General features: G+C 41.8%; 2 protein-coding genes across 2 annotated transcripts in view; both read left to right on the top strand.

Annotated features, from left to right (window-relative positions):
- Nucleotides 1–3,737: 3,737 nt before the first annotated feature.
- The window catches only part of LOC139374948 (EMILIN-1-A-like), a 72,742-nt gene continuing 49,304 nt past the window's right edge, over nt 3,738–27,175 (top strand). The window contains exon 1 of the mRNA XM_071116220.1: nt 3,738–4,357. Within this exon, the coding sequence (XP_070972321.1) occupies nt 4,209–4,357 (149 nt within the window). The 5' untranslated portion in view covers nt 3,738–4,208. The remainder of the gene's footprint in view (nt 4,358–27,175) is intronic.
- LOC139375475 (uncharacterized) lies at nt 25,055–25,780 on the top strand. Its single transcript, XM_071117293.1, has 2 exons — nt 25,055–25,500; nt 25,573–25,780. Exons 1-2 carry the CDS (start codon nt 25,055–25,057, stop codon nt 25,751–25,753), a joined length of 627 nt encoding a protein of 208 aa, XP_070973394.1. The 3' UTR covers nt 25,754–25,780.

Here is a 27,175-nt window from a genome sequence, read left to right as displayed (position 1 = left end):
ACCTGTTAATTGAAATAAATTCCAGGTGACTACCTCATGAAGTTGGTTGAGAGAATGCCAAGAGTGTGAAAAGCTGCCATCAAGGCAAAGGGTGGATACTTTGAAGAATCTCAAATATAACATATATTTTAATTTGTTTAACACTTTCTTGGTTGCTACATGATTCCATATGTGATATTTCTTCTCTATTATTCCACAATGTAGAAAATCGTAAAAATAAAGAAAAAACAGTACTGTATATATACACATAAAATAGATAATAATAATAACACTTTTTACAGGACGTAACATATCATACGAAATGAACGATGTGTTACACAATTTGATGACGTGGTACACAAAAAACAAGGACCACTTTTGGCTTGTGAGTGCCACATTCAGAACTATTGGCTGAAATTCTAGAAAAGTTAGAGTGCATCTTTAATTGTACCGTAATCACAGCTGTTCTTCTGAGACATATAAAGTTGGGCAGCGATTGAGCTCCATGTGTGTCTGGTGCCCCCTCACAGCTGGTGCACTTAAGGGAAAGGAGAAGGTGGAACGGGGCATTTTCCAATATGGTGCTGGTGAGATTACAAAGGCAACAAACAGCTGAGTGACTACCATCGTGTCCACCACACAGGGCTGATCTCGTACCTCTGGTGCTTAGTGCAAGAGGCTCAGTGTGTAGTGTGTGTTAACATTTGTAACTTGGTATCAACTCAACCAATGTTGCAACTTTTTAATCAGGTTTTTACCTATGTAACTTCTATCAATAAAGATACCTCTAAATGTGAGTATATGTTTGAATTTAAGCTTAACACTTTACAGCAAGAAAAAAATGGGTAATGACATGGTAATAAAGACGGAAACTAGTTGTAATTTATTTAAGTGCTACCGCGTTAGGTACTATAAAAATAACTAAAATATAATGCAAGGTTAAGAATACAGTACAGCGCTTGTGACCTATCCAGTATGTTCTATTCCTATTATAACCTGTACCACATAACACTGATCGCAAGGTAGAGTTCACCATTAATATTAGCTCTAAATTGACGTGGCATGTTGTCTTTGAAGGTATTTTTTTCTCTTTAAACACAATAACAATGCCCCCCACAGATTCAGCTTTCAAAAAACAACAGCATTTGTTTGTAGTTAAGTACACACAGCTATTAGATGTTTATGAGTTAAATCAAAAGCTTTTGATTTAAAGCTTTTTCCCAATAAAACCACACCACGTGACTATTCTCAGAACCTTACTTTATGCTAACGTCAGCATAACTACAGCCGGGAACTTCATCCCTGCCACAAACACAACATCACAACTAAATAGGCCGGTCGGTTGACCATAGAAATAGAAAGAGTTAAACAGATCCAATTCTAAATTACTTTTGACTGTCCATTTTTTGCAATCTTTTGTCAACGCAGGACCAATAGGCCATGGTCCTGCGTTGACAAAACCTATCTTTCACCCCTAAACATCAGCTTCCTTCCTCTGAAGTTAAGTGAACTGAACTCCTGTGGTGCTTTAGAGCTGTCACTACACTGACCACAGTCAGGCTAAACACCATAGAGCTCTATTTACTATGTGAAGCGCTTTGAGTACCTCAGTAGGTAGAAAGCACTATATAAATCAAATCCTTTCATTCATTAGAGGCCTCTGATGTGGTGGGAAGCATGTCCATTGACCCAGCAGGGGGTTGGAGTGTTGGAGGGTGGAAGTCTCTCCAGGGACTCTATGAACCCCAGGCGATAGGGGTGTGTGTGGGCCTCAATAGTGACAAGTGACAGCCTCCACCTCCACCCAGAGAGGCGCTTAAACAGGCTGTCAATCCTCTTCTATTGAATCATATGATTAAATGGGGTTGTATGAAGTCCAGCACAATGTACAGTTCACACATGCACGCACGCATGCAGGTATACATACACACACACACAGAGAGAGACACACACACAGAGAGAGAAACTTGACCCTTTATAATAAATAGTAAATGCCTTTATCAGAGGACCAATAATCCTTGATGAGTGACTGGGCTGGCAGGTGTTTAAGATCAGTGTAAGTGATTTCATTAATTTATCCCTCCCCAGTCTCTGATTGCAGCTGGTAGTCAGATGCAGAGCAGTATGACATTACTGAAATTCCCAATGAAACACCACCTCTCTCTCACCTGTGACCTCTCAACCTATGTCTGAGATGACAAAATCCCCTAAAACACAAACAGACACATGTGCAGAAACATTCACGCACCCCTCCGCGTGATAGCCTAACAACTCCTGTCAGAATGGTGGAACAGAGGAGGAGGTTTGGATTAAATTGAACGATTAAGAAAATATGAAATCCCTACCTTTGAGCATGCCCCATCTTCTTTCACCTATACCCCAAGGTCTGCCTCTATCTCTCTCATCTCGCGGCCCTGGGGTGTATATTAAACTAAAGAGACAGTAGAGTTAACTGGACTTCCCTCAAGCCTAGGAGATGTCCCATCCCCTAACAGCTGAGGCCAGAGGCAGGAAGTTAGGGAGGTCTGAATGGAGAGGAGAGGAGGACACATCCTGGGGAAGACAAGCACATCTGCAGAGATAAGAGTACAGAGGAAAGAACAAATCACTTATCACCCAATTCCCTCAAGAAGTCATCAAATGAACCCCCAAACATTAATGAATGTAATGATTTAGATTAAACTAATGAGTAGATAATATGAACAGATGTATGAATGAATGACGGATGTATGAATGAATGGATTTGGAGAATATATGCTATTATTAATTTAATAGAGATATAACCAGCAGTGGTGTAAAGTGGTGTAAAGTACTTAAGCAGTGGTGTAAGTAAAAACACTTTAAAGTAACACTTAAGTAGGTTTTTGGGGTATCTGTACTTCATTATTTATATTTTTTAACAACTTTAAATTTTACTTCACTACATTCCTCAAGAAAATATGTTTAAGTACTTAAGTATCAAAAGTAAATGGAATTGCTAAAAGTACTTGTCACATTTTGACAGGAAAATTGTCCAATTCACACCCTTATCAAGAGAACATCCCTGGTCATCCCTACTGCCTCTGATCTGGCGGACTCACCAAACACAAATGCTTTGTTTGTAAATGATGTCTGAGTCTTCGAGTGTGCCCCTGTGGCTATCTGTCAATTCCTTTGGAAGTCACTCAAATATTTCTTAATCTATGATGATGTAGGCCTACTGGGTTTGTGCCACTACTTGTGTGATGCTACTTGGTTACAGAGTTTGAGAGAAGCAGCTTCATTGTAACCTCATCGAATTCACGCGTGTCCTTGGATGAGGAGTTAAATTCAGTCTAAAAAGTAGGATTGCAATGGGAAAGTATAGGCCACTTGTATCCATCTTCTCAGTCTCTCCACTGTCAGGTTTTTTTCATAAACATGCTTATCTAAATACTCCGTTCTTTTGCAAGCACACTCTTCTGTTTTCCCCGGATCAGATAGAGGGGATTTTCCTAATAGCGATGCTTCGGCCAGATAAGCGTCAATTGCGTGAGCAATTTTCCAAAAGCAGCAAGTGGGTGTGTAAATACAGTATATGTTGTCATTCGGGAGTTTTTCCTAGACACTGATCTAAGGTAAGTTTTGAGTTTCGCCTGACCTTCATTTGGGGAGTTTAAGCTGGTCCTAGATCTGTGCGTATGTGTTTGATAGGAAGCCTACAGGTGGGAGGGGTCAGAAAGCGCACGAAGGAAGGGAGGTAAAAAGGAAGAGAGAGGAGACTTGGGTAGGGGGAGAACAGTCATTCAGATTCTGCTCGGCTTGAAACGCAAGCCACCTTCCTCGCAGTTTTGCGTCGCAATAACTTCTTACTAACTGACTGAAATTAAAACTTATTCTTGGCAAAACTGTAACCCATTTCAACGTCTGGAAAATAACGGCAGGCTCGTGGATGCGCCTGGAAGTGTCTTATCGAATTTACAAGAATAATTAAGGGAATAGCAGCTGCTTTTGGACATATATGAAGGGAACATAAGTGCTATCAATCAGGGGACTAATAATATAGATGTTGAAGTCACGGTTTGAGATACCGTCTCACATCCCGCTGTAGCCTAACTATGGGTCGATAGTATGGACTTATCCGATTCTCGAGAGGAAGAGTGCGTCACGGCTGATAGGAATTTACTTCCACACTATTCGTGTGGAATAAAAGTTCATTGACAAGCGGGAGGATTCTGCCGCATCACTTTTTTGTTGTTTCTTGCGAAGGCATGGCGGGACCAGTTCTGTTTCTTGTGCTGTGGGTCTTCACATGGTCCGGGGAGGTTCGGTGTGCTTCGTACCCGCAGCGGTATAATCTCTATTCGGGACAGACCCAGGGGCAGCCACAGAACGGCGCACGGGCAGCGAGCAGACACAGGTAACACACACACACACACACACACACACACTCTCTCTCTCTCTCTCTCTCTCTCTCTCTCTCTCTCTCTCTCTCTCTCTCTCTCTCTCTCTCTCTCTCTCTCTCTCTCTCATCACACTCACTCTCATTTCAAAGGGTTCCAAACACTCACTCTCATCGCACTCACTCTCACTCAAAGGGTACCAAACATCTGGAAGGAGCTGATGCTGATGCGTCAGCGACAGATCCCAATTCTGTGAAAGGAGTTGCCTTGAAATGTGTGTCTCATTTGCAGTGCAGGTGTAACATGATAAAGGAATTTAGCAGTAAAGAAAACAAAAGATAGTGTTTAAATGACCCACAGCCATTATTCTCTATAAGAAACTGAACTATTAGATGTTTTAAGACCAAAGTGATTTTTTCTTTTTCTCCCATGTAGTCTAAACTCTAAACATCAAAGATTGTCAGCTAGAGTAGTCTCTCTCTCTCTCTCTCCCTGTCTGTCTGTCTGTCTGTCTCTCTCTCTCTCTCTCTCTCTCTCTCTCTCTCTCTCTCTCTCTCTCTCTGTGGCTGAGAGTGAGAGTAAATGTAACACAGATGAGCAGTCCTTCTCTCATCCAAATGTTCCATGAAAATTGTCTCTTTCCCCCCTCACTGAGCAGATCTGAAAGGAGCTCTATGGAGGAGCCACAGTGTCTAATAACCCCAGCGAAAATTAATCCGGCCTGGTGTTGCTATAGATGCGACAATATAGGTGTTGCTATAGATGCGACAATATAGGTATTGCTACAATGCTAAAAAGACTGCCCTCATCAGAGCAGTACTCACAGTCACACATGGACAGAGATACACTTGCTTTGTTATGTTTTCTCTCTTTCACTGTACCTCTCTATGTATCCATCCCTCCCTCTCTCTCCCTCCTCATACACCTCTCTCTCCCTTTTCATCCCTTTTTTTCTCTCTCTCTCTCTGTCACACACACACACACACACACACACACACACACACACACACACACACACACACACTCACACACACACAGCAACCTACAGACATGTCTGGGTTATTGGCAGTGGAGTGTTGCTTGTGGTGAGGAGTAAGGAGGAGAAGGGAGTTTCTCCCAAGCGTGATGTGTGATGTACTGTATGTGTTACCCATCGTCAACGGTGACACAACACTGTCCCAGGAGCTGGGTTCGCAGGCCAGATATACTGTAGACGACCATGTCAGTGAGGATCCAGGACACATACAGGGGAATCTCGAATGCATTTCCTTGATTCTGCACGTCCTCTCTCCTCGACCTCTTTCTCAAAAACTATTGGATGTGTAGTGTGTGTGTTTGTGCTGGTGCACCTGCGTACGCGTGTGCACGTGTTTACATGTGAGTGTGTGTATGCACATACTCTCTCCATCGGTTTCAAAGATGATGACTGGTGCAGTCACTTCGGAGTATGTATTAGTCATGCGCAGATCAGCAGTTTTTTCACCTGCACCCACACACAATTTCTAATAACCCATCTACAACTGACTATATGTGATAAAGGGAAAATCTGAGGCCTGCACCCGACGCGCAAAAATAGAAAATGTGCTGCACAGTTCCCTTTTTATATTATTGACATTTATTGAACAATTACTTTTACTTCAACATTTCTTCATTTATTTATTGAACATTTAGGCCTATTGAAGAGTAGCCTAATGTTTTGCAAAAAATAAATAGTCAAACAATTCCCTAAATTGACACCTTGCGTATGCATTCATGAAAAAGCTTCCACACTAATGCCAGATAAAAAAAACGTTTAAAAAACTTAATGTAGCCTATAAATATGAATTGCACAATAATTCTACATTTATGGAATTTTTGTATGCATTGTTTTTACTTTATTCAATCTACATGCCACAAAACCTCCATTCATCCACACAATATTTTCTGACCCATCCCGCACATGTAACCACGGGGACCACGGGGACTACGAGTTATGAATCAACCCGTGTGTGTGTGTGTGTGTGTGTGTGTGTGTGTGTGTGTGTGTGTGTGTGTGTGTGTGTGTGTGTGTGTGTGTGTGTGTGTGTGTGTGTGTGTGTGTGTGTGTGTGTGTGTGTGTGTGTGTGTGTGTGTGTGTGTGTGTGTGTGTGAGAGAGAGAGAGAGATAGTAAAGTGACTCTGACCCTGGTTCAGAGGGCATTTTTTAAATGTATATTATTTCACCTTTATTTAACCAGGTAGGCAAGTTGAGAACATGTTCTCGTATACAATTGCGACCTGGCCAAGATAAAGCAAAGCAGTTCAACACGTACAACAACAGAGAGTTACACATGGAGTAAAACAAACATACAGTCAATAATACAGTAGAAAAATAAGTCTATGTACAATGTGAGCAAATGAGGTGAGATAAGGGAGGTAAAGGCAAAAAAATGCCATGATGGCGAAGTAAATACAACATAGCAAGTAAAACACTGGAATTGGTAGATTTGCAGTGGAAGAATGTGCGAGGTAGAGATATAAATAATGGGGTGCAAAGGAGCAAAATAAATAAATACAGTAGGGGGAGAGGTTGTTGTTTGGGCTAAATTATAGATGGGCTATGTACAGGTGCAGTGATCTGTGAGCTGCTCTGACAGCATGTGCTTAAAGCTAGTGAGGGAGATGTGTTTCCAGTTTCAGAGATTTTTGTAGTTCGTTCCAGTCATTGGCAGCAGAGAACTGGAAGGCGAGGCGGCCAAAGGAAGAATTGGTTTTGGGAGTGACTAGAGAGATATACAGTGGGGCAAAACAGTATTTAGTCAGCCACCAATTGTGCAAGTTCACCCACTTAAAAAGATGAGAGAGGCCTGTAATTTTCATCATAGGTACACTTCAACTATGACAGACAATTATTATTTTTTTAATCCAGAAAATCACATTGTAGGATTTTTAATGAATTTATTTGCAAATTATGGTGGAAAATAAGTATTTGGTCACCTACAAACAAGCAAGATTTCTGGCTCTCACAGACCTGTAACTTCTTCTTTAAGAGGCTCCTCTGTCCTCCACTCGTTACCAGTATTAATGGCACCTGTTTGAACTTGTTATCAGTATAAAAGACACCTGTCCACAACCTCAAACAGTCACTCCAAACTCCACTATGGCCAAGACCAAAGAGCTGTCAAAGGACACCAGAAACAAAATTGTAGACCTGCACCAGGCTGGGAAGACTGAATCTGCAATAGGTAAGCAGCTTGGTTTGAAGAAATCAACTGTGGGAGCAATTATTAGGAAATGGAAGACGTACAAGACCACTGATAATCTCCCTCAATCTGGGGCTCCACGCAAGATCTCACCCCGTGGGGTCAAAATGATCACAAGAACGGTGAGCAAAAATCCCAGAACAACACGGGGGGACCTAGTGAATGACCTGCAGAGAGCTGGGACCAAAGTAACAAAGCCTACCATCAGTAACACACTATGCCGCCAGGGACTCAAATCCTGCACTGCCAGACGTGTCCCCCTGCTTAAGCCAGTACATGTCCAGGCCCGTCTGAAGTTTACTAGAGAGCATTTGGATGATCAAGAAGAAGATTGGGAGAATGTCATATGGTCAGATGAAACCAAAATAGAGCTTTTTGGTAAAAGTTCAACTCGTCGTGTTTGGAGGACAAAGAATGCTGAGTTGCATCCAAAGAACACCATACCCACTGTGAAGCATGGGGGTGGAAACATCATGCTTTGGAGCTGTTTTTCTGCAAAGGCACCAGGACGACTGATCCGTGTAAAGGAAAGAATGAATGGGGCCATGTATCGTGAGATTTTGAGTGAAAACCTCTTTCCATCAGCAAGGGCATTGAAGATGAAACGTGGCTGGGTCTTTCAGCATGACAATGATCCCAAACACATCGCCCGGGCAACGAAGGAGTGGCTTTGTAAGAAACATTTCTATGTCCTGGAGTGGCCTAGCCAGTCTCCAGATCTCAACCCCATAGACAATCTTTGGAGGGAGTTGAAAGTCCTTGTTGCCCCGCAACAGCCCCAAAACATCACTGCTCTAGAGGAGATCTGCATGGAGGAATGGGTCAAAATACCAGCAACAGTGTGTGAAAACCTTGTGAAGACTTACAGAAAACGTTTGACCTCTGTCATTGCCAACAAAGGGTATATAACAAAGTATTGAGGTAAACTTTTGTTATTGACCAAATACTTACTTTCCACCATAATTTGCAAATAAATTCATAAAAAATTCTACAATGTGATTTTCTGGATTTTTTTTCTCATTTTGTCTGTCATAGTTGAAGTGTACCTATGATGAAAATTACAGGCCTCTCTCATCTTTTTAAGTGGGAGAACTTGCACAATTGGTGGCTGACTAAATACTTTTTTGCCCCACTGTACCTGCTGGAGCGCATGCTACAGGTGGGTGCTGCTCTGGTGACCAACGAGCTGAGATAAGGGGGGACATTACCTAGCAGGGTCTTGTAGTGGTGGGTAGTATATTGGGCTTTGGTATCTAAATGGATGGCACTGTGATAGACTGCATCCAATTTATTGAGTAGGGTATTGGAGGCTATTTTGTAAATGACATCGCCGAAGTCAAGGATCGGTAGGATGGTCAGTTTTACAAGGGTATGTTTGGCAGCATGAGTGAAGGATGCTTTGTTGGAAAATAGGAAGCCAATTCTAGATTTAACTTTGGATTGGAGATGTTTGATCTGAGTCTGGAAGGAGAGTTTACCGTCTAACCAGACACCTAGGTATTTGTAGTTGTCCACATATTCTAAGTCAGAACCGTCCAGAGTAGTAATGTTGGACGGGCGGGCAGGTACAGGCAGCGATTGGTTGAAGAACATGCATTTAGTTTTACTTGTATTTAAGAGCAATTGGAAGCCACAGAAGGAGAGTTGTATGGCATTGAAGCTCGTCTGGAGGGTTGTTAACACAATGTCCAGGGCCAGAAGTATACAGAATGGTGTCGTCTGCGTAGAGGTGGATCAGAGGCTCACCAGCAGCAAGAGCAACATCGTTGATGTATACAGAGAAGAGAGTCGGTCCAAGAATTGAACCCTGTGGCACCCCCATAGTGACTAACAGAGGCCCGGACAACAGGCCCTCCGATTTGACACACTGAACTCTATCAGAGAAGTAGTTGGTGAACCAGGCGAGGCAATCATTTGAAAAACCAAGGCTATCGAGTCTGCTGATGAGCATGTGGTGATTGACAGAGTCGAAAGCCTTGGCCAGTTCAATGAATAAGGCTGCACAGTATTGTTTCTTATCGATGGCGGTTAAGATATCGTTTAGGACCTTGAGCGTGTCTGAGGTGCAGCCATGACCAGCTCTGAAACCAGATTGCATAGCGGAGAAGGTATGGTGGGATTCGAAATGGTCGGTAATCTGTTTGTTGACTTGGCTTTCGAAGACCTTAGAAAGGCAGAAAGGGATATATATAGCAGTTTGGATCAAGAGTGTCCACCCCCTTTGATGGGGGGGATGACCGCAGCTGCTTTCCAATCTTTGGGAATCTCAGATGACACGAAAGAGTGGTTGAACAGGCTAGTAATAGGTGTTGCAACAATTTCGGCAGATAATTTTGGAAAGAAAGGGTCTAGATTGTCTAGCCCGGCTGATTTGTAGGGGACCAGATTTTGCAGCTCTTTCAGAACATCAGCTGACTGGATTTGGGAGAATGAGAAATGGGGAAGGCTTGGGTGAGTTGCTGTGGGGGGTGCAGTGCTGTTGACCGGGGTAGGGGTAGCTAGGTGGAAAGCATGGCCAGCCGTAGAAAAATGCTTATTGAAATGATCAATTATGATGGAATTATCGGTGGTGACAGTGTTTCCTATCCTCAGTGCAGTGGGCAGCTGGGAGGAGGTGTTCTTATTCTCCATGGACTTTACAGTGTCCCAGAACCTTTTTCAGTTTGTGTTTCAGGAAGCAAATTTCTGCTTGAAAAAGCTAGCCTTGGCTTTTCTAACTGCCTCTGTATACTGGTTTCTAGCTTCCCTGAAAAGTTGCATATCACGGGGGCTGTTTGATGCTATTGCCGAACGCATTGGATGTTATTGTGTTGGTTAAGGGCAGTCAGGTCTGGAGAGAACCAAGGGCTATATATGTTCCTTGTTCAACATTTCTTGAATGGGGCATGCTTATTTAACCTCTTAGAACTACCCCTCCTGGCTCCGGGAGAATTGTCATAAGCAACCGCTGAATAGCATATAACCAAGGGCTATATCTGTTCCTATTTCAACATTTCTTGAATGGGGCATGCTTATTTAAAACCTCTTAGAACTACCCCTCCTGGCTCAGGGAGAATTGTTATAAGCAACCGCAACAGTCCGAAAATATTACTAGAAAATATTAATATTCATGAAATCACAAGTGAAATATTTTGAAACACAGCTTAGCCTTTTGTTAATCACCCTGTCGTCTCAGATTTTGAAATTATGCTTTACAGAGAAAGCAATACAAGTGTTTGTGTAAGTTTATCGATAGCCTAGCATAGCATTATTTCCACCTAGCATCAGGAAGCTTGGTCACGAACATCAGAAAATCAATCAAATTAACCGTTCACCTTTGATGATCTTCAGATGTTTTCACTCACGAGACTCCCAGTTAGACAGCAAATGTTCCTTTTGTTCCATAAAGATATTTTTTATATCCAAATACCTCCGTTAGTTTGGTGCGTTATGCCCAGGAATCCACCGGAAATAGCGGTCACGACAACGCAGACAAAAATTCCAAATTATATCCAAATTATATCCATAATGTCGACAGAAACATGGCAAACGTTTTTTATAATCAATCCTCAAGGTGTTTTTCAAATATCTATTTGATAATATATCAACCGGGACAGTTGGCTTTTCACTAGGACCGGGAGGAACAATGGCTGCCTCTCTCTGTTGTGCAAGAATCACTCTGAACACCTATCCACTTACGCAATGTGGTCGTTCACGCTCATTCTTCAAAATACAGTGCCTTGCGAAAGTATTCGGCCCCCTTGAACTTTGCGACCTTTTGCCACATTTCAGGCTTCAAACATAAAGATATAAAACTGTATTTTTTTGTGAAGAATCAACAACAAGTGGGACACAATCATGAAGTGGAACGACATTTATTGGATATTTCAAACTTTTTTAACAAATCAAAAACTGAAAAATTGGGCGTGCAAAATTATTCAGCCCCTTTACTTTCAGTGCAGCAAACTCTCTCCAGAAGTTCAGTGAGGATCTCTGAATGATCCAATGTTGACCTAAATGACTAATGATGATAAATACAATCCACCTGTGTGTAATCAAGTCTCCGTATAAATGCACCTGCACTGTGATAGTCTCAGAGGTCCGTTAAAAGCGCAGAGAGCATCATGAAGAACAAGGAACACACCAGGCAGGTCCGAGATACTGTTGTGAAGAAGTTTAAAGCCGGATTTGGATACAAAAAGATTTCCCAAGCTTTAAACATCCCAAGGAGCACTGTGCAAGCGATAATATTGAAATGGAAGGAGTATCAGACCACTGCAAATCTACCAAGACCTGGCCGTCCCTCTAAACTTTCAGCTCATACAAGGAGAAGACTGATCAGAGATGCAGCCAAGAGGCCCATGATCACTCTGGATGAACTGCAGAGATCTACAGCTGAGGTGGGAGACTCTGTCCATAGGACAACATATTATATTGCACAAATCTGGCCTTTATGGAAGAGTGGCAAGAAGAAAGCCATTTCTTAAAGATATCCATAAAAAGTGTCGTTTAAAGTTTGCCACAAGCCACCTGGGAGACACACCAAACATGTGGAAGAAGGTGCTCTGGTCAGATGAAACCAAAATTTAACTTTTTGGCAACAATGCAAAACGTTATGTTTGGCGTAAAAGCAACACAGCTGAACACACCATCCCCACTGTCAAACATGGTGGTGGCAGCATCATGGTTTGGGCCTGCTTTTCTTCAGCAGGGACAGGGAAGATGGTTAAAATTGATGGGAAGATGGATGGAGCCAAATACAGGACCATTCTGGAAGAAAACCTGATGGAGTCTGCAAAAGACCTGAGACTGGGACGGAGATTTGTCTTCCAACAAGACAATGATCCAAAACATAAAGCAAAATCTACAATGGAATGGTTCAAAAATAAACATATCCAGGTGTTAGAATGGCCAAGTCAAAGTCCAGACTTGAATCCAATTGAGAATCTGTGGAAAGAACTGAAAACTGCTGTTCACAAATGCTCTCCATCCAACCTCACTGAGCTTGAGCTGTTTTGCAAGGAGGAATGGGAAAAAATTTCAGTCTCTCGATGTGCAAAACTGATAGAGACATACCCCAAGCGACTTACAGCTGTAATCGCAGCAAAAGGTGGCGCTACAAATTATTAACTTAAGGGGGCTGAATAATTTTGCACAGTACAGACCTGGATAGTAGGACAGAACTCTGCAGGCTATCTCTGCAGTAGATTGCAACACCGCCCCCTTTGGCCGTTCTATCTTGTCTGAAATGTTGTAGTTAGGGATGGAGATTTCAGATTTTTTGGTGGTCTTCCTAAGCCAGGATTCAGACACGGCTAGAACATCCGGGTTGGCAGAGTGTGCAAAAGCAGTGAATAAAACAAACTTAGGGAGGAGGCTTCTAATGTTAACATGCATGAAACCAAGGCTATTACGGTTACAGAAGTCATCAAAAGAGAGCGCCTTGGGAATAGGAGTGGAGCTAGGCATTGCAGGCCCTGGATTCACCTCTACATCACCAGAGGAACAGAGGAGGATAAGGGTATGGCTAAAAGCTATGAATCCTTCTACACCAGCTCTGATGCTCATTGGATGTGGCAGGGCTTGCAAACATAATGTAATTGCAAAGGGAAACACAGCCACGAGCTGTCCAGTGAGGACGGCAACACTGAACCATGCGTGAGAGCACCAGCTGTTCGGTACAAGTGTGTGATCACGCTCTCTGTAGCCCATGTGAGTAAGACCTTTAAACAGGTTAACATTCACAAGGTCGCAGGGCCAGACAGATTACCAGGACGTGTACTCAATATTTGTTGTTCAAAGTCACTCACACATAGATACCATTACCAGGACAAACTCAATATTTGTTGTTCAAAGTCACTCACACATAGATACCATAGACTGTATGATCCTGTGTCTGGTTCCACACACACAGAGAGCCAGCCAGAGACCATGCGGTGACCAGCTGGCAAGGTGTCTTCACTGACATGTTCAACCTCTCCCTGACCCAGTCTGTAATACCTACATGTAAGAAAAAGAGATATGCTCTTGTAACGGCTTTCATCGGAAGAAGAGGAATCGTCAGACCAAAATGCAGCGGGATACGTGTTCATCTTTATTATAAGGAACTGAACACAAAAATAACAAAAGGAAAACCCGAAACAGAAATAGATCTACCCACAACTAAAAGTGAAAAAACAGGCTACCTAAGTATGATTCCCAATCAGAGACAACGATAGACAGCTGTCCCTGATTGAGAACCATACCCGGCCGAAACATAGAAATACAAAAACCTAGACATACAAACATAGAATGCCCACCCAAATCACACCCTGACCAAACAAAAATAAAAACATACAAAGCAATCTACGGTCAGGGCGTGACAGCTCTCTGCAAGGTTTTGTATATCTTGCCTATCATATGAACGTCCATTTTTCTGACTCATATAAGATTCCCTCAAGGTTGCTCTGGTGTCCAAAAGATTTGAAATAGAAATTTCGTAATATGCAACTTTTTCAGTTGCGTGTATTTGAAAATATCGACATTTGTCAGTTCAAAATTGCCTTTTAATTCTGTAATTTCCTCTTACCAATTAATTTACGGTTTCTATGCCTTTAGCTTTCCATGTTGACCAATTTATCGGTGAATTATGTAAAGCTTTCCAAAGATTGTTCCACAGGGTTGTGTTTTTAGGCAGCAATATTGGTTCTTGTAGAATACGTTTCATTTTTTTCCATATTGTTATAGTGTTCTTAACTATGAAGTTGTTCATGTTCTTAGCTTTATCCTTTGAAAATTCTGGGAATGAGCATGCACATCTTCATTATGTACCCATTGTTTCTCTTTAGTGCATTTAACTATATGTCGTAAGTAAAAGCCTTGGGTAGCGAGTTGATACAATTCCAAGTCGTAGGTTAAAATCACCCACAGACTTAGAAAATGTCCCTTTTTATTCTATGATTTTTATTTTCCCATATGAAGTCTGTTTTGACCGAGTGTACTTTTTTAAAGAATGTCTTCGTGGGTAATTGGTATTACCGAAAATATTACCGATATATATTTTATATATATTGTTGAGTAATGGAATACAGTTATCTTTATATATTTGTTGTTTGTTGTCACTTATTAAACATCCTAAGTATTTCATATTTTCTGTGGTCCACTTAAAGGATTTCTGTAGTTTGTGAGTTACTCTTTTTATTGTTCCTATTGCCATTATTTCATTTTCTTGTCTTCTGAATGACTGAATGGTCAATGGGGTTCGACTCGGGATGCATGCATCAAATATACATTTTAAAGGAAAGCCACAAACCATAATCAAATTTATCAAAGAATGCAGCAGTCAGATGAAACAGGGATTTTATGCTGAGGGATAATGAAAGCTGAACCTCGCAGGGCCTTCTGCTAAACTTTCATGTTCTGCTCTGCCAAATATTTGAGCTCTCATTCATGTCATCTCTCATCTCAACTGTGTGGGCAGGCAACACTTGCTGATAATAACATTCTTCATTTTTAATCAAAATATGTTTTTTTTGGCAGAAATGCCTTCTGGAACATGTAAACCTTAGTAAAAAACTTGTATGCCATCTGTAGATACAAGTAAAATTGTTAAATAACGAGTCTAGTTTGTTAAGCTACTGAAAAATACAGGAACCTTCCCGCTAGCCGTGATTAGCTGATATAATGGATGGACTGGACATGACGAGAGATTAATTCGGGTTGGTCTGCCATGTAGCATACTTCTGTCTATTACATGATTTGTTAAGTATGTGAGGATAATTCTGTCTACCGCAGTTTTTTTTGAAAGATATCATGAAGAACTGAAAAAGTTGTAATACTGCTCTTAACATTGCTGCCCTGAAGTTAATAGCACTATTGACAAAGCTCAGTGGGAAAACATTGTGATGCTGACTCTCTCTGACTCTGAAAATGAATCAGACAATGAGGAAATCTCTGATTTAAGTAAAAACATTTCAATTGAACCAGACATTTTAGAGTTTTCTGTTGAAAATGGTGGGGGAAAAACAGTGTCATTGTCACAGAAGAAGTTGACAGAGTTTTGAAATCCGTGGAATGCCCAGTGGAAGCAGAGAGCAGCAGAGAGGTGATCGCCAAATGCGCCAAATGGGGAGAGAATCCAAAAAGAGAACACAGAAAGAAGGCTGTTGTATAAAACACATGTCTCTGGATCTTCAAACTAAGGGAAACCATGGCATCCATGATAGAGGGAGAGGCCTCATCCATGTATACAGCTACGTTTTCAGATATTATACATTTCTAATTTTGTCAAATTAATTTTCATTGCGAGCTAAAGCGTACTGTTAGCTAGCTAGCTAGCTAAAGTTAGCTGACTGGCTCGCTAGCCAATGTAATGTGTATGATCTGTGTAGGAGCTCTAGAAAGAGGCCCAGTTGTTTTGAACGTGGCAGTAGAGTTGGGATTATGGTTAATGTTTTTGATAGCTAACTACATGTCTAAACAAAAGACTCCACTATGCAAGTAACCATTTCACTGTAACATTTACACTTTCTGTATCCTGTGCATTTGACAAATAAACTTAGATTTGATTTGATATAGTGTGTTTACCAGAGACGGTAAAGTGAAGAACAACATGACCTGCACCAAAGTTAGATTAGGATATAATCAAGTGTATTTTTGCTACAATCAAGTGTATTTTTGCCGTACTTTCACCACTTTTAGTCTTGAAATCTTTGGCTGTTTACTACACTGTGAATCCTTAAAGAGATGGGTGGGACTAAGGCTTAAGAGTGGGGTTATAAATTCAAAGCATAATTACTTTCTCATTGTTCCTCAGCTACATATACCAATTTCTAGCTCTACATAGGACCGAATCCAATTGGTGGGTCACAAAAAAGATATGCTAGCTCAAGGGTGTTAAACTCAATCAGCTCACGGGCCAATATTTTAAAAAAACACAACGAAATCGGAGGCCAGACATAGCCTATTTGATTTGACAAAAAACGGTAACTGTGACCCTAACTGTCCATTGTTTTATTAGAAAAAATATGGCACTTTTTAATGTCCACTTATGATGCTGTATATAACATTTATAACATTTATAACATTTAACATTTATAACATTTAACATATTAAAACAAAATAGATCAATAATATGTCCAGCTTTTTCTGCTCTGCTTGCAGATGTGCATAATATGCTGCGACCCTAATTTAATAACTCCAAATAACAAAATTGTAGCTATAGGTTGTTGTAACATTTAAACTTTTAAACATGTTTTCTTTGTTTTTTGCACTACTTCCATCACCGGTGCAGTTGAATGCCGTCTTGTTGTATGGTGCACTCAAAATGTAATGTATTTGAATAGCCTACCTAGGCTACTGCTGTAATAGGCAAAGAGAAATACACATTTCTCTTTTGCATGGTGTTTTGTTTTTTGGTTATTCATTGTCAAGCTTTAAAAACCGAAGCCAGACTGCAGCATTTTAGTAGGCTAGCTAAGACTGTGGCATGTGTCTGTACACAAACACTGTAAACGGGACACACGAAAGCAGCGTAATTGAAGGTGAATTGGCTGAGTACATAACTCTGTAATTTCATAAAGTTCTACTGTTGGGTCATTTAGACTTGCTTGTGTGTACTATTCAGCCCACGGGTCTTGTGTTTGAAACAAGTGCGCTAGCCTATTAACCATGTGTCTATAACCACTGACTTGTGATCATTGCCCTTGCTAGTTTGATTGTATTGACATTCCCAGCATTAGTTACATTCGTCCATTTCTGTTCAAAATATTGAAACTGAAACAGTGCTTCCCGAATAGGTGGAGGCAGCAAACAATGTCCCAAGGCAGCTGTGATTTACAACCTGATAGCAATATTGTTTGGACTACCAAGAAATGTGTTGGTGAACTATATTAATCATGCATTGAACTGCCTCTCAAGTGATATCTATTCTGCCAACATTGTCTTATTGTACGACATGGAATTTTGAGTGAAATATAACCTATTTTTAAAACCTCTTATGAAGTTTGTTTTGAAGCATAAACTGGGAATTTTATATTTTTGACTGATATTATAAGTGTCTGTTTCATATCTGCAAAGTAGTTAAAACGCTGTCAGTTCCACTTTAATTTCCTCTCTGTCTCAGGTTCTCCAAGTTTTCTTTGGAATGTGTCATACCCTATGTAATTCTGGAATTCTGGTCAGGCTCATTCAGATGATGTGGTTGGTGGACAGTTTATTTTCCCTGTGTGTGTGTGTGTGTGTGTGTGTGTGTGTGTGTGTGTGTGTGTGTGTGTGTGTGTGTGTGTGTGTGTGTGTGTGTGTGCATGAGTCTGTGCGAGGGAGATCCCTGTCTTTGTCAGTGTGTATAGTTGTCAATATTGTTTGTGTGGCATTGTGTTAGTTTAGTGTGTATTGTATCACCTCTTAGTGTGTATTCAGGCCCTGATGGCAGGGGTGGGAGCTACCTTTAGACCAATGTTTATTACAGTCCATCAGTGTTAGGTTTTGGGAATGGGGGATACCTAGTCAGTTGGCAAACTGAATGTATTCAACTGAAATGTGGCTTCTGCATTTAACCCAAACCCTCTGAATCAGAGTGGTGCGGGGGGCTGCCTTAATCGACATTTACAGCACCCGGGGAACAGTAGGTTAACTGCCTTGCTCAGGGATTCAATCCAGCAACCTTCTGGTTACTGGCCCAACGCTCTAACCACTGGGCTACCTGCTGTCCAGTGTGTGTTATCCTCTTTATAGGCCTGTAGTATATTACCTGTCTTTTAGGGTCTTTTAGTACATATAATTAGTTATTCTCAGCTAGTTAGGTCGTTAGTGATAGAATTTGATGACCTTGTCTTCCCCTTTTTATCCTACGTCTCTTTCTCTTTAACCCGCTTTCTTCTCTTTCTCTCATCCCTCCCTTAACCCCCATCTTTCACTTTCCATTTCCCCCATCTCCTTTTTTGCTCTCTCTCTCCCCCCTCTCCTATCTATCTGGTTCTCACATTATTACACCCTCGAGGCACCCAGGCATATTCTACATCCACAATTATGGTAATATAAAACATGCTGCTGCCTCTCATCTCACACGGGGATAAGGCAGGACAAGGTCTTCACATTCCACTATGGAGAACAAGCTGTTTCGACCACCCAGGGAACTCTGACACACTCCTTACATGGGCTATTGAAGCATTTATCCCCGCAACATTGGGACAGATTTTTTTAGAAATTGCAACCAAAATCGCTATCTCTTTCAGTTTCTCTGTGTCTCTCTCTCTCTCTCTCTCTCTCTCTCTCTCTCTCTCTCTCTCTCTCTCTCTCTCTCTCTCTCTCTCTCTCTCTCTCTCTCTCTCTCTCTCTCTCCCCTCCCCCTCTGTCAGTCTCTCTATCTCTCTCTCTCCCCTCCCCCTCTGTCAGTCTCTCTTGAATGTGTCAGTGGCTGTTATCTTGGTGCCAGTCTAAACGCTGGCTGCAGTTCTACTCTAAAGTGGTGCCAGCAGTAGTGATAGGTATTCGTGGGACACTGCTGTTTTGTTCAGTCAGATCCTTGACTTCATCGACAGTGTGTTGGTGACGGGGATATAAAACTACACACTTACAGTACGCACGCATGCACCCAGGGACTCATTCACACACACACACACACACACACACACACACACACACACACACACACACACACACAGATTTTGGTCAATCATTGAGCCTTCTCATGTTGAAGCTCCTCTGTGAAAGCCTTCCATTCACACCCCAGTCGGTCAGTCTCCTTCTATCTGTTGTGAGTTCCACTGGATGATAAGATGATGAGACCTGTCTCGATTGGTTTCTATCTATGTTTGTTTAAACAATCAATTAATGATTAATGCGACTATCCCTGATGCTTCTCCCTCTTTTTCCCTTGCCCCGCTACAAAGTTTCTCCATGCAGGCAGTCACTGAGTCCAAGGTGCTACAGGAGCTCCTGAAACTTGACCCCAAGATACTATCTGGGTCAGATGGTTTAGACCCTTTCTTCTTTATGTTTGCTGACCTTATCATCGCCAAACCTATCTCCAACATTTTTAACCTGTCTCTCCTTTCTGGGGAGGTTCCCATTGCCTGGAAGGCAGCCATGGTTTGTCCTTTATTTAAAGGGGGAGATCAAGCTGATCCCAACTGTAATAGGCCTATTTCTATTTTGCCCTGTTTATCAAAAGTGTTGGAAAAACTTGTCAATAATCAACTGACTGGCTTTCTTGATGTCTATAGTATTCTAACTGGTTTGCAATCTGGTTTCCGCTCAGGTTATGGATGTGTCACTGCAACCTTAAAGGTCCTCAATGATGTCACCATTGCCCTTCATTCTAAGCAATGTTGTGCTTCTATTTTTATTGACTTGGCCAAAGCTTTTGATACGGTAGACCATTCCATTCTTGTGGAACGGCTAGGGAGTATTGGTGTATTTGAGGGGTCTTTGGCCTGGTTTGCTAACTACCACTCTCAAAGAGTACAGTGTAGTCAGAAAATCTGCTGTCTCAGCCACTACCTGTCACCAAGGGAGTACACCAAGGCTCTATCCTAGGCCCCACGCTCTTCTCAATTTACATCAACAGCATAGCTTAGGCAGTAGGAAGCTCAGTCATCCATTTATATGCAGATGATACAGTCTTATGCTCAGCTGGGCACTCCCCAGATTTTGTGTTAAATGCTCTACACAAAGCTTTCTTAGTGTCCAACAAGCTTTTTCTACAATTAACCTTGTTCTGAACACCCCCAAAAGAATGCCCCTCTCCCCACAGGTGTGATTACTACCTCTGAGGGTTTAGAGATTGAGGTAGTCACCTAATACAAGTACTTGGGAGTATGGCTAGACAGTACACTGTCCTTCTCTTAGCACATATCACAGCTGCAGGCTAAAGTTAAATCTAGACTAGGTTTCCTCTTTCGTAATCGCTCCTCTTTCACTCCAGCTGCCAAACTAACCCTGATTCCCCATCCTACCCATGTTAGATTACGGAGACATAATTTATAGATCGGCAGGTAAGGGTGCTCTCAAGCGGATAGATTTTTTTTACCATTCGGCCATCAGATTTGCCACCAATGCTCCTTATAGGACACATCACTGCACTCTATAATCCTCTGTAAACTGGTCATTTCTATATACCTGTCGCAAGACCCACTGGTTGATGATTATTTATAAAATCCTCTTAGGCCTCACTCCCCCCATCTGAGATATCTACTGCAGCCCTCATCCTCCACATACAACACCCATTCTGCCAGTCACATTATGTTAAAGGTCCCCAAAAAACACACACATCTCTGGGTCACTCCCTCTTTTCAGTTCGCTGCAGCTAGTGACTGGAACGAGCTGCAACAAACACTCAAACTGGACAGTTTTATCTCAATCTCTTAATTCAAAGACTCAATCATGGACACTCTTACTGACAGTTGTGGCTGCTTTGCGTGATGTATTGTTGTCTCTACCTTCTTTCCCTTTGTGCTGTTGTCTGTGCCCAAGTAATGTTTGTACCATGTTTTATACTGCTACCATGTTGTGTTGCTACCATGTTGTTGTCATGTTGTGTTGCTACCATGCTGTGTTGTCATTTTTTGCTGCCTTGCTATGTTGTTGTCTTAGGTCTCGCTTTATGTAGTGTTGTCTCTCTTGTCGTGATATGTTTTTTGTTCAAAATGTATATTTTTATTTTTAATCCCTGCCCCCGTCTCCGCAGGAGGCCTTTTGGTAGGCCGTCATTGTAAATAAATATTTGTTAATAACTGACTTGCCTAGTTAAATAAAGGTTAGTTAAAAAAAATTAAAAAGAATAATAATACTTTTGTGTTCACAGTACACAATCAGATTATGAGTAATGTGATACTCGTGACCCATTCCCTTTTTCCTGGGATTCTAAGGCTTTTTAACCCGCCTTCTCTCTCTCTTCACAGCTGTATCACTTTATGACATTCAATACCTCTCTTTTCGCTCAGTTAATTCATTATTGTGTACTTAGAGTAACCCTCTCCTCTTTATCGCTCTATTCTCAGTTGTCTGAGAAGAAGACTCCTCTTTCCACTCTGTCTGGTTCTATTGGTGACACACAGCATGTCCTGGCCATTCTCCACCCGCGTTCCCCCTGCCTCTCCCCCTATTTTCCCTCTGCCTCCTGTCTCCCCCTTGTCTGTCTGTTTGTTGTGACTGCGAGGCAGCCTAGGGGACCCCTCACAATGCAGCAAAGCTTTCAGTCTGGGTCTAGGAGACAGGGCCTTGTGTTAAGCGCCCTTGCTCCAGAGAAGGGCTCTCGTTTCTAGGTTAGTAATGTGCAGTTGTCTGGGTCAATGGTGCTTTTCAGTGGGTATTAGTGTTGTGGTTAGGATACCCAGGGTACAGGGCCTCGATGTGGTAGTGTCATTGCAATACACACGCACATGCACACCCCACACACATACACACACACAGTGATCTGTGTGTGAACCACTTGAGGGATTAAATTAATGGAAGCTTTAGATGAGTTGGTAGTCGAGGAGACGTACCTTCTTTATCTATGCTTTAAATACACTCAGGGAAACTTTAGCACTCTAAACAGTAATTGACGAATTAGATTAAAATACAGCCTCTATATATTTCCCCAAAGTCCCACTTACATTTTGGGTGTGGCTGAATAGGGAATCTGCACAGACTTATACACAGCACATTCTATAGGCATTTTGATAAAGGACAGATAATGAAGGTTGGTATGTCCTCTTTTACATTGTGAAAGATCTGCAGTGTGTAGGGCTTGGCTCTGTTTGTGGTAACAGTTACTGTGATGACTGTGTGTTTAAATCATTGTGTATTCCTCAAGGCTCAGTTTACATGCAATATGGGCCTGTACAACAGATTTACAGAGAGAGTGTTTGTGTGTGCGTGCAGCCATAAAATGGACAAAAATAGCTTTTTAGAAAACTATTTCTCAAGCAAGAATTTTGCTACGACTGCCTGGGTGTGGTGTCAGTGGGTAATGGAAGACCCCGATGAAATGGACAAAAATTAATGGCAACTTATTGGCATTGGGTGAACCATGTACACAATCACAAATACCACTCAAATAGCCGGTAGTTCATCAAAACCATATTGCAACCGGAACATTGCAAATGCCAAGTGTCATTAATCAAAAATCCCATAGGGGGTGAGTGCGCTCCACCGTAGATTTTCATATGGGAAATGGTCACAAAGTCAGGTCCCAAGGATGACATTTTAAAACCTCATAAAAAGTGCTTTTTGGACAGTTTTTCTTGTTTTGTTTTTTTGTCAAGTCTTATTTTATTGAGTTTGTCCATAAGGCCAATGTTTTGTCCATATACAATTGAAGTCGGAAGTTTACATACACTTAGGTTGGAGTCATTAAAACTTGTTTTTCAACCACTCCTCAAATATCTTGTTAACAAACTTTAGTTTTGGCAAGACGGTTAGGACATCTACTTTGTGTATGACACAAGTAATTTTTCCAACAATTGCTAACAGACGGATTATTTCACTTATTTCACTTACTGTATCACAATTCCAGTGGGTCAGAAGTTTACATACACTAAGTTGACTGGAAATGATGTCATGGCTTTAGAAGCTTCTGTTAGGCTGATTGACATCATTTGAGTCAATTGGAGGTGTACCTGTGGATGTATTTCAAGGCCTACCTTCAAACTCAGTGCCTCTTTGCTTGACATCATGGGAAAATCAAAAGAGATCAGCCAAGACCTCAGAAAAAGAATTGTAGACCTCCACAAGTCTGGTTCATCCTTGGGAGCAATTTCCAAATGCCTGAAGGTACCACGTTCATCTGTACAAACAATAGTGCGCAAGTATAAACACCATGGGACCAAGGAGCCGTCATACCGCTCAGGAAGGAGACACGTTCTGTCTCCTAGAGATAAATGTACTTTGGTGTGAAAATTGCAAATCAATCCCAGAACAACAGCAAAGGACCTTGTGAAGATGCTAGAGGAAACAGGTACAAAAGTATCTAAATTCACAGTCAAATGAGTCGACACAACCTGAAAGGCCGCTCAGCAAGGAAGAAGCCCCTGTTCCAAAACCGCCATAAAAAAAGCCAGACTACGGTTTCCAACTGCACATGGGGACAAATATCGTACTTTTTGGAGAAATGTCCTCTGGTCTGATGAAACAAAAATAGAACTGTTTGGCCCTAATAACCATTGTTATGTATGAAGGAAAAAGGGGGAGGCTTGCAAGCTGAAAAACACCATCCCATCCATGAAGCACGGGGTGGCAGCAGCATGTTGTGGGGGTGCTTTGCTGCAGGAGGGACTGGTGCACTTCACAAAATAGATGGCATCATGAGGAAAGAAAATTATGTGGATATATTGAAGCAACATCTCAAGACATCAGTCAGGAAGTTAAAGCTTGGTCGTAAATGGGTCTTCCAAATGGACAATGACCCCAAGCATACTTCCAAAGTTGGGACAAAATGGCTTAAGGACAACAAAGTCAAGGTATTGGAGTGGCCATCACAAAGCCCTGACCTCAATCCTATAAAAAAAATTGTTAGCAGAACTGAAAAAGCCTGTGCGAGCAAGGAGGCCTACCAACCTGACTCAGTTACACCAGCTCTGTCAGGAGGAATGGGCCAAAATTCATCCAACTTATTGTGAGATGCTTGAGGAAAGCTTCCCGAAACGTTAGACCTAAGTTAATCAACTTAGGTCAATACTAATTGAATACTAATTGAGTGTATGTAAACTTCTGACCCCCTGGGAATGTGATGAAATTAATAAAAGCTGAAATAAATCATTCTCCCTACTATTTTTCTGACATTTCACACTCTTACTATAACGTTTTGATCCTAACTCACCTAAAACAGGGAATTTTTACCAGGATTAAATGTCAAGAATTGTGAGTTTAAATGTGAGTTTAAACTGAGTTTAAATGTAATTGGCTAAGGTGTATGTAAACTTCCGACTTCAACTGTGTGATCACAGGAAGTCGGCATCTGAACCCAAACGCCATTGAAATATGTCCAAATGGCATAAGAAATGTCCAAATGGCATATGTAAGTACTGAATGTACCAAATCAGAATGTTATGTCAACTTGCCATATATGATCATAGGAGGTTGGCCTCTGAACCCAAAATGTCCAAATGGCATAGGAAATATCCAAATGGCATATATACTGACCAAATGATATATGTTAAGCCCTGAATCAACCTAGAAGGTATATTTGTCATGTTTGGTCATAGGAAGCAATAATTTCTCATTGATGTTCATTCAGCATGTCCATTTCGCAATAGGAAGTCCTTATGGATAGAAACTAAGCAAAAAAAGTAACGTCCTTTTTTCAGTATCCTGCATTTCAAAGATAATTTGTATAAATCCAAATGACTTCACAGATCTTCTTTGTAAAGGGTTTAAACACTGGCCATGCTTGTTCAATGAACCATAAACAATTATTGAACCTGCCCCTGTGGAACGGTCATTAAGACACTAACAGCTTACAGACGATAGGCAATTAAGGTTACAGTTATGAAAACTTGGGACACTAAAGAGGCCTTTCTACTGACTTCTGAAAAACACCAAAAGAAAACAAAGATGCCCAGGGTCCCTGCTCATTTGCGTGAATGTGCCTTAGGCATGCTGCAAGGAGGCATGAGGACTGCAGATGTGTCCAGGGCAATAAAATGCAATGTCCGTACGGTGAGACGCCTAAGACAGCGCTACAGGGAGACAGGACGGACAACTGATTGTGGCAGAACACATGTAACAACACCTACACAGGATCGGTACATCCGAACATTACACATGCGGGACACGTGCAGGATGGCAACAACAGCTGCCCGAGTTACACCAGGAACGCACAATCCCTCTATCAGTGCTCAGACTGTCCGCAATAGGCTGAGAGAGGCTGGACTGAGGGCTTGTAGGCCTGGTGTAAGGCAGGTCCTCACCAGACATCAACGGCAACAACGTCGCCTATGGGCACAAACCCACCAGCCCTGGACCAGACAGGAATGGCAAAAAGTGCTCTTCACTGACGAGTCGCAGTTTTGTCTCACCAGAAGTAATGGTCGGACTTGCGTTTATCATCGAAGGAATGACCATACACCGAGCCCTGTACTCTGGAGCGGGATTGATTTGAAAGTGGAGGGTCCGTCATGGTCTGGGGCGGTGTGTCACAGCATCACCGGACTGAGCTTTTTGTCATTACAGGCAATCTCAATGTTGTGCGTTACCGGGAAGACATCCTCCTCCCTCATGTGCTACCCTTCCTGCAAGCTCATCCTGAAATGAACCTCCAGCATGACAATGCCACCAGCCATATTGCTCGTTCTGTGCTTGATTTTCTGCAGGACAGGAATGTCAGTGTTCTGCCATGGCAAGGAAAGAGACCGGATCTCAATCCCATTGAGCACGTCTGGGACCTGTTGGATCGGAGGGTGAGGGCTAGGGCCATTCTTCCCAGAAATGTCTGGGAATTTGCAGGTGCCTTGGTGGAAGTGTGGGGTAATATCTCACAGCAATAACTGACAAATCTTATGCAGTCCATGAGGAGGAGATGCACTGCAGTACTTAATGCAGCTGGTGGCCACACCAGATACTGAGTCTTACTTTTGATTTTGACCCCCCCCCCCCTTTGTTCAGGGACACATTATTCAATTTCTGTTAGTCACATGTCTATGGAACTTGTTCAGTTTATGTCTCAGTTGTTGAATCTTGATATGTTCCTTCAAATATATACACGTGAAGTTTGCTGAAAATAAACTCAGTTGACAGTGAGAGGATGTTTATTTTTTTGTTGAGTTTACATTGGCAATGGACACTGTCAACTTGCAGAAGAGCATGTTCACACTGACGATATAGCATATGTGTGATGAACACTGTCCAACACCGTTATTGTTGAGTTTAGCCTCTCCATTTTGGGATGGCAAATCCCTCATTAAATACATTGGAAATGGACAAATGTTAACTGTCCATTTGCAATGTCTTACAATGGGGACTTACCAACACCAATTGGGAATTTCAGACTACTGCTGAAATGCCCAATTGACTGGCTTGTTGAACTCAGGATGGCCGAGCAGTGATAGTGGTTCCTCTCCATCGCTCGTTTGTGTTGATTTCAGCCTGTCCATTTGGTGATGATAAATCCCCCATTAAATACATTGGAAATGTACACTGTCCATTAGCAATATAAAATGTACAATGCTAATATATTATACTGCCATCAAGTCAGCCATCAGTCAATAAGATATCATACTGACACCAAACTTATACATACTGACACCAAACTCACTTTGTCCAACTCTTTTAATAGCCAACTATTACATATTTCAGAGCCGGCCCACAATTCATAGCGCCTTCTGTTAAAACCATTTTAAAAACTTGAAAAAAAAACAGTTACATTTGAGATGATATTCTGATATTATGTGTAGGCCTAGTCAATAGGTCATTCAGAGCCCGAGCAGCGACCTTAATTAGTGATGACAATTCACTTATTTCGGGGGTTGCTATGGGTTTCCTGGACAACCTATCTGCCAGAAACATGTAGGGTCAGTCTCTATGGGCCGAGGCGGTTTCAATGCACCTAGGCTTGTGATTCTGGGACTTTTCTAAATGTTGTCATTTTTGAGAAATGATTTGAAGTTATTGCAAGTGGACGAGGCTATCTACAGATCAGCATGTGAAATCAATTTGGATGAACACATCCCAGTGTAT

Source organism: Oncorhynchus clarkii, chromosome 19 (genome assembly GCF_045791955.1).
Source record: "Oncorhynchus clarkii lewisi isolate Uvic-CL-2024 chromosome 19, UVic_Ocla_1.0, whole genome shotgun sequence".
In the NCBI taxonomy this organism is placed as follows: Eukaryota; Metazoa; Chordata; class Actinopteri; order Salmoniformes; family Salmonidae; genus Oncorhynchus; species Oncorhynchus clarkii.
Note: the sequence above shows the minus strand (reverse complement) of the source record. Positions and strands in the feature narration are given on the sequence as shown.

Bases quoted from the DNA above. Each gene is read 5' to 3' on its own strand.
- LOC139375475 (XM_071117293.1), top strand. From the start codon at position 25,055: ATGCCCAGGGTCCCTGCTCATTTGCGTGAATGTGCCTTAGGCATGCTG. The intron at 25,501-25,572 runs GTCGCAGTTTTG...CCATACACCGAG, and splicing joins AAAGTGCTCTTCACTGACGA to CCCTGTACTCTGGAGCGGGA.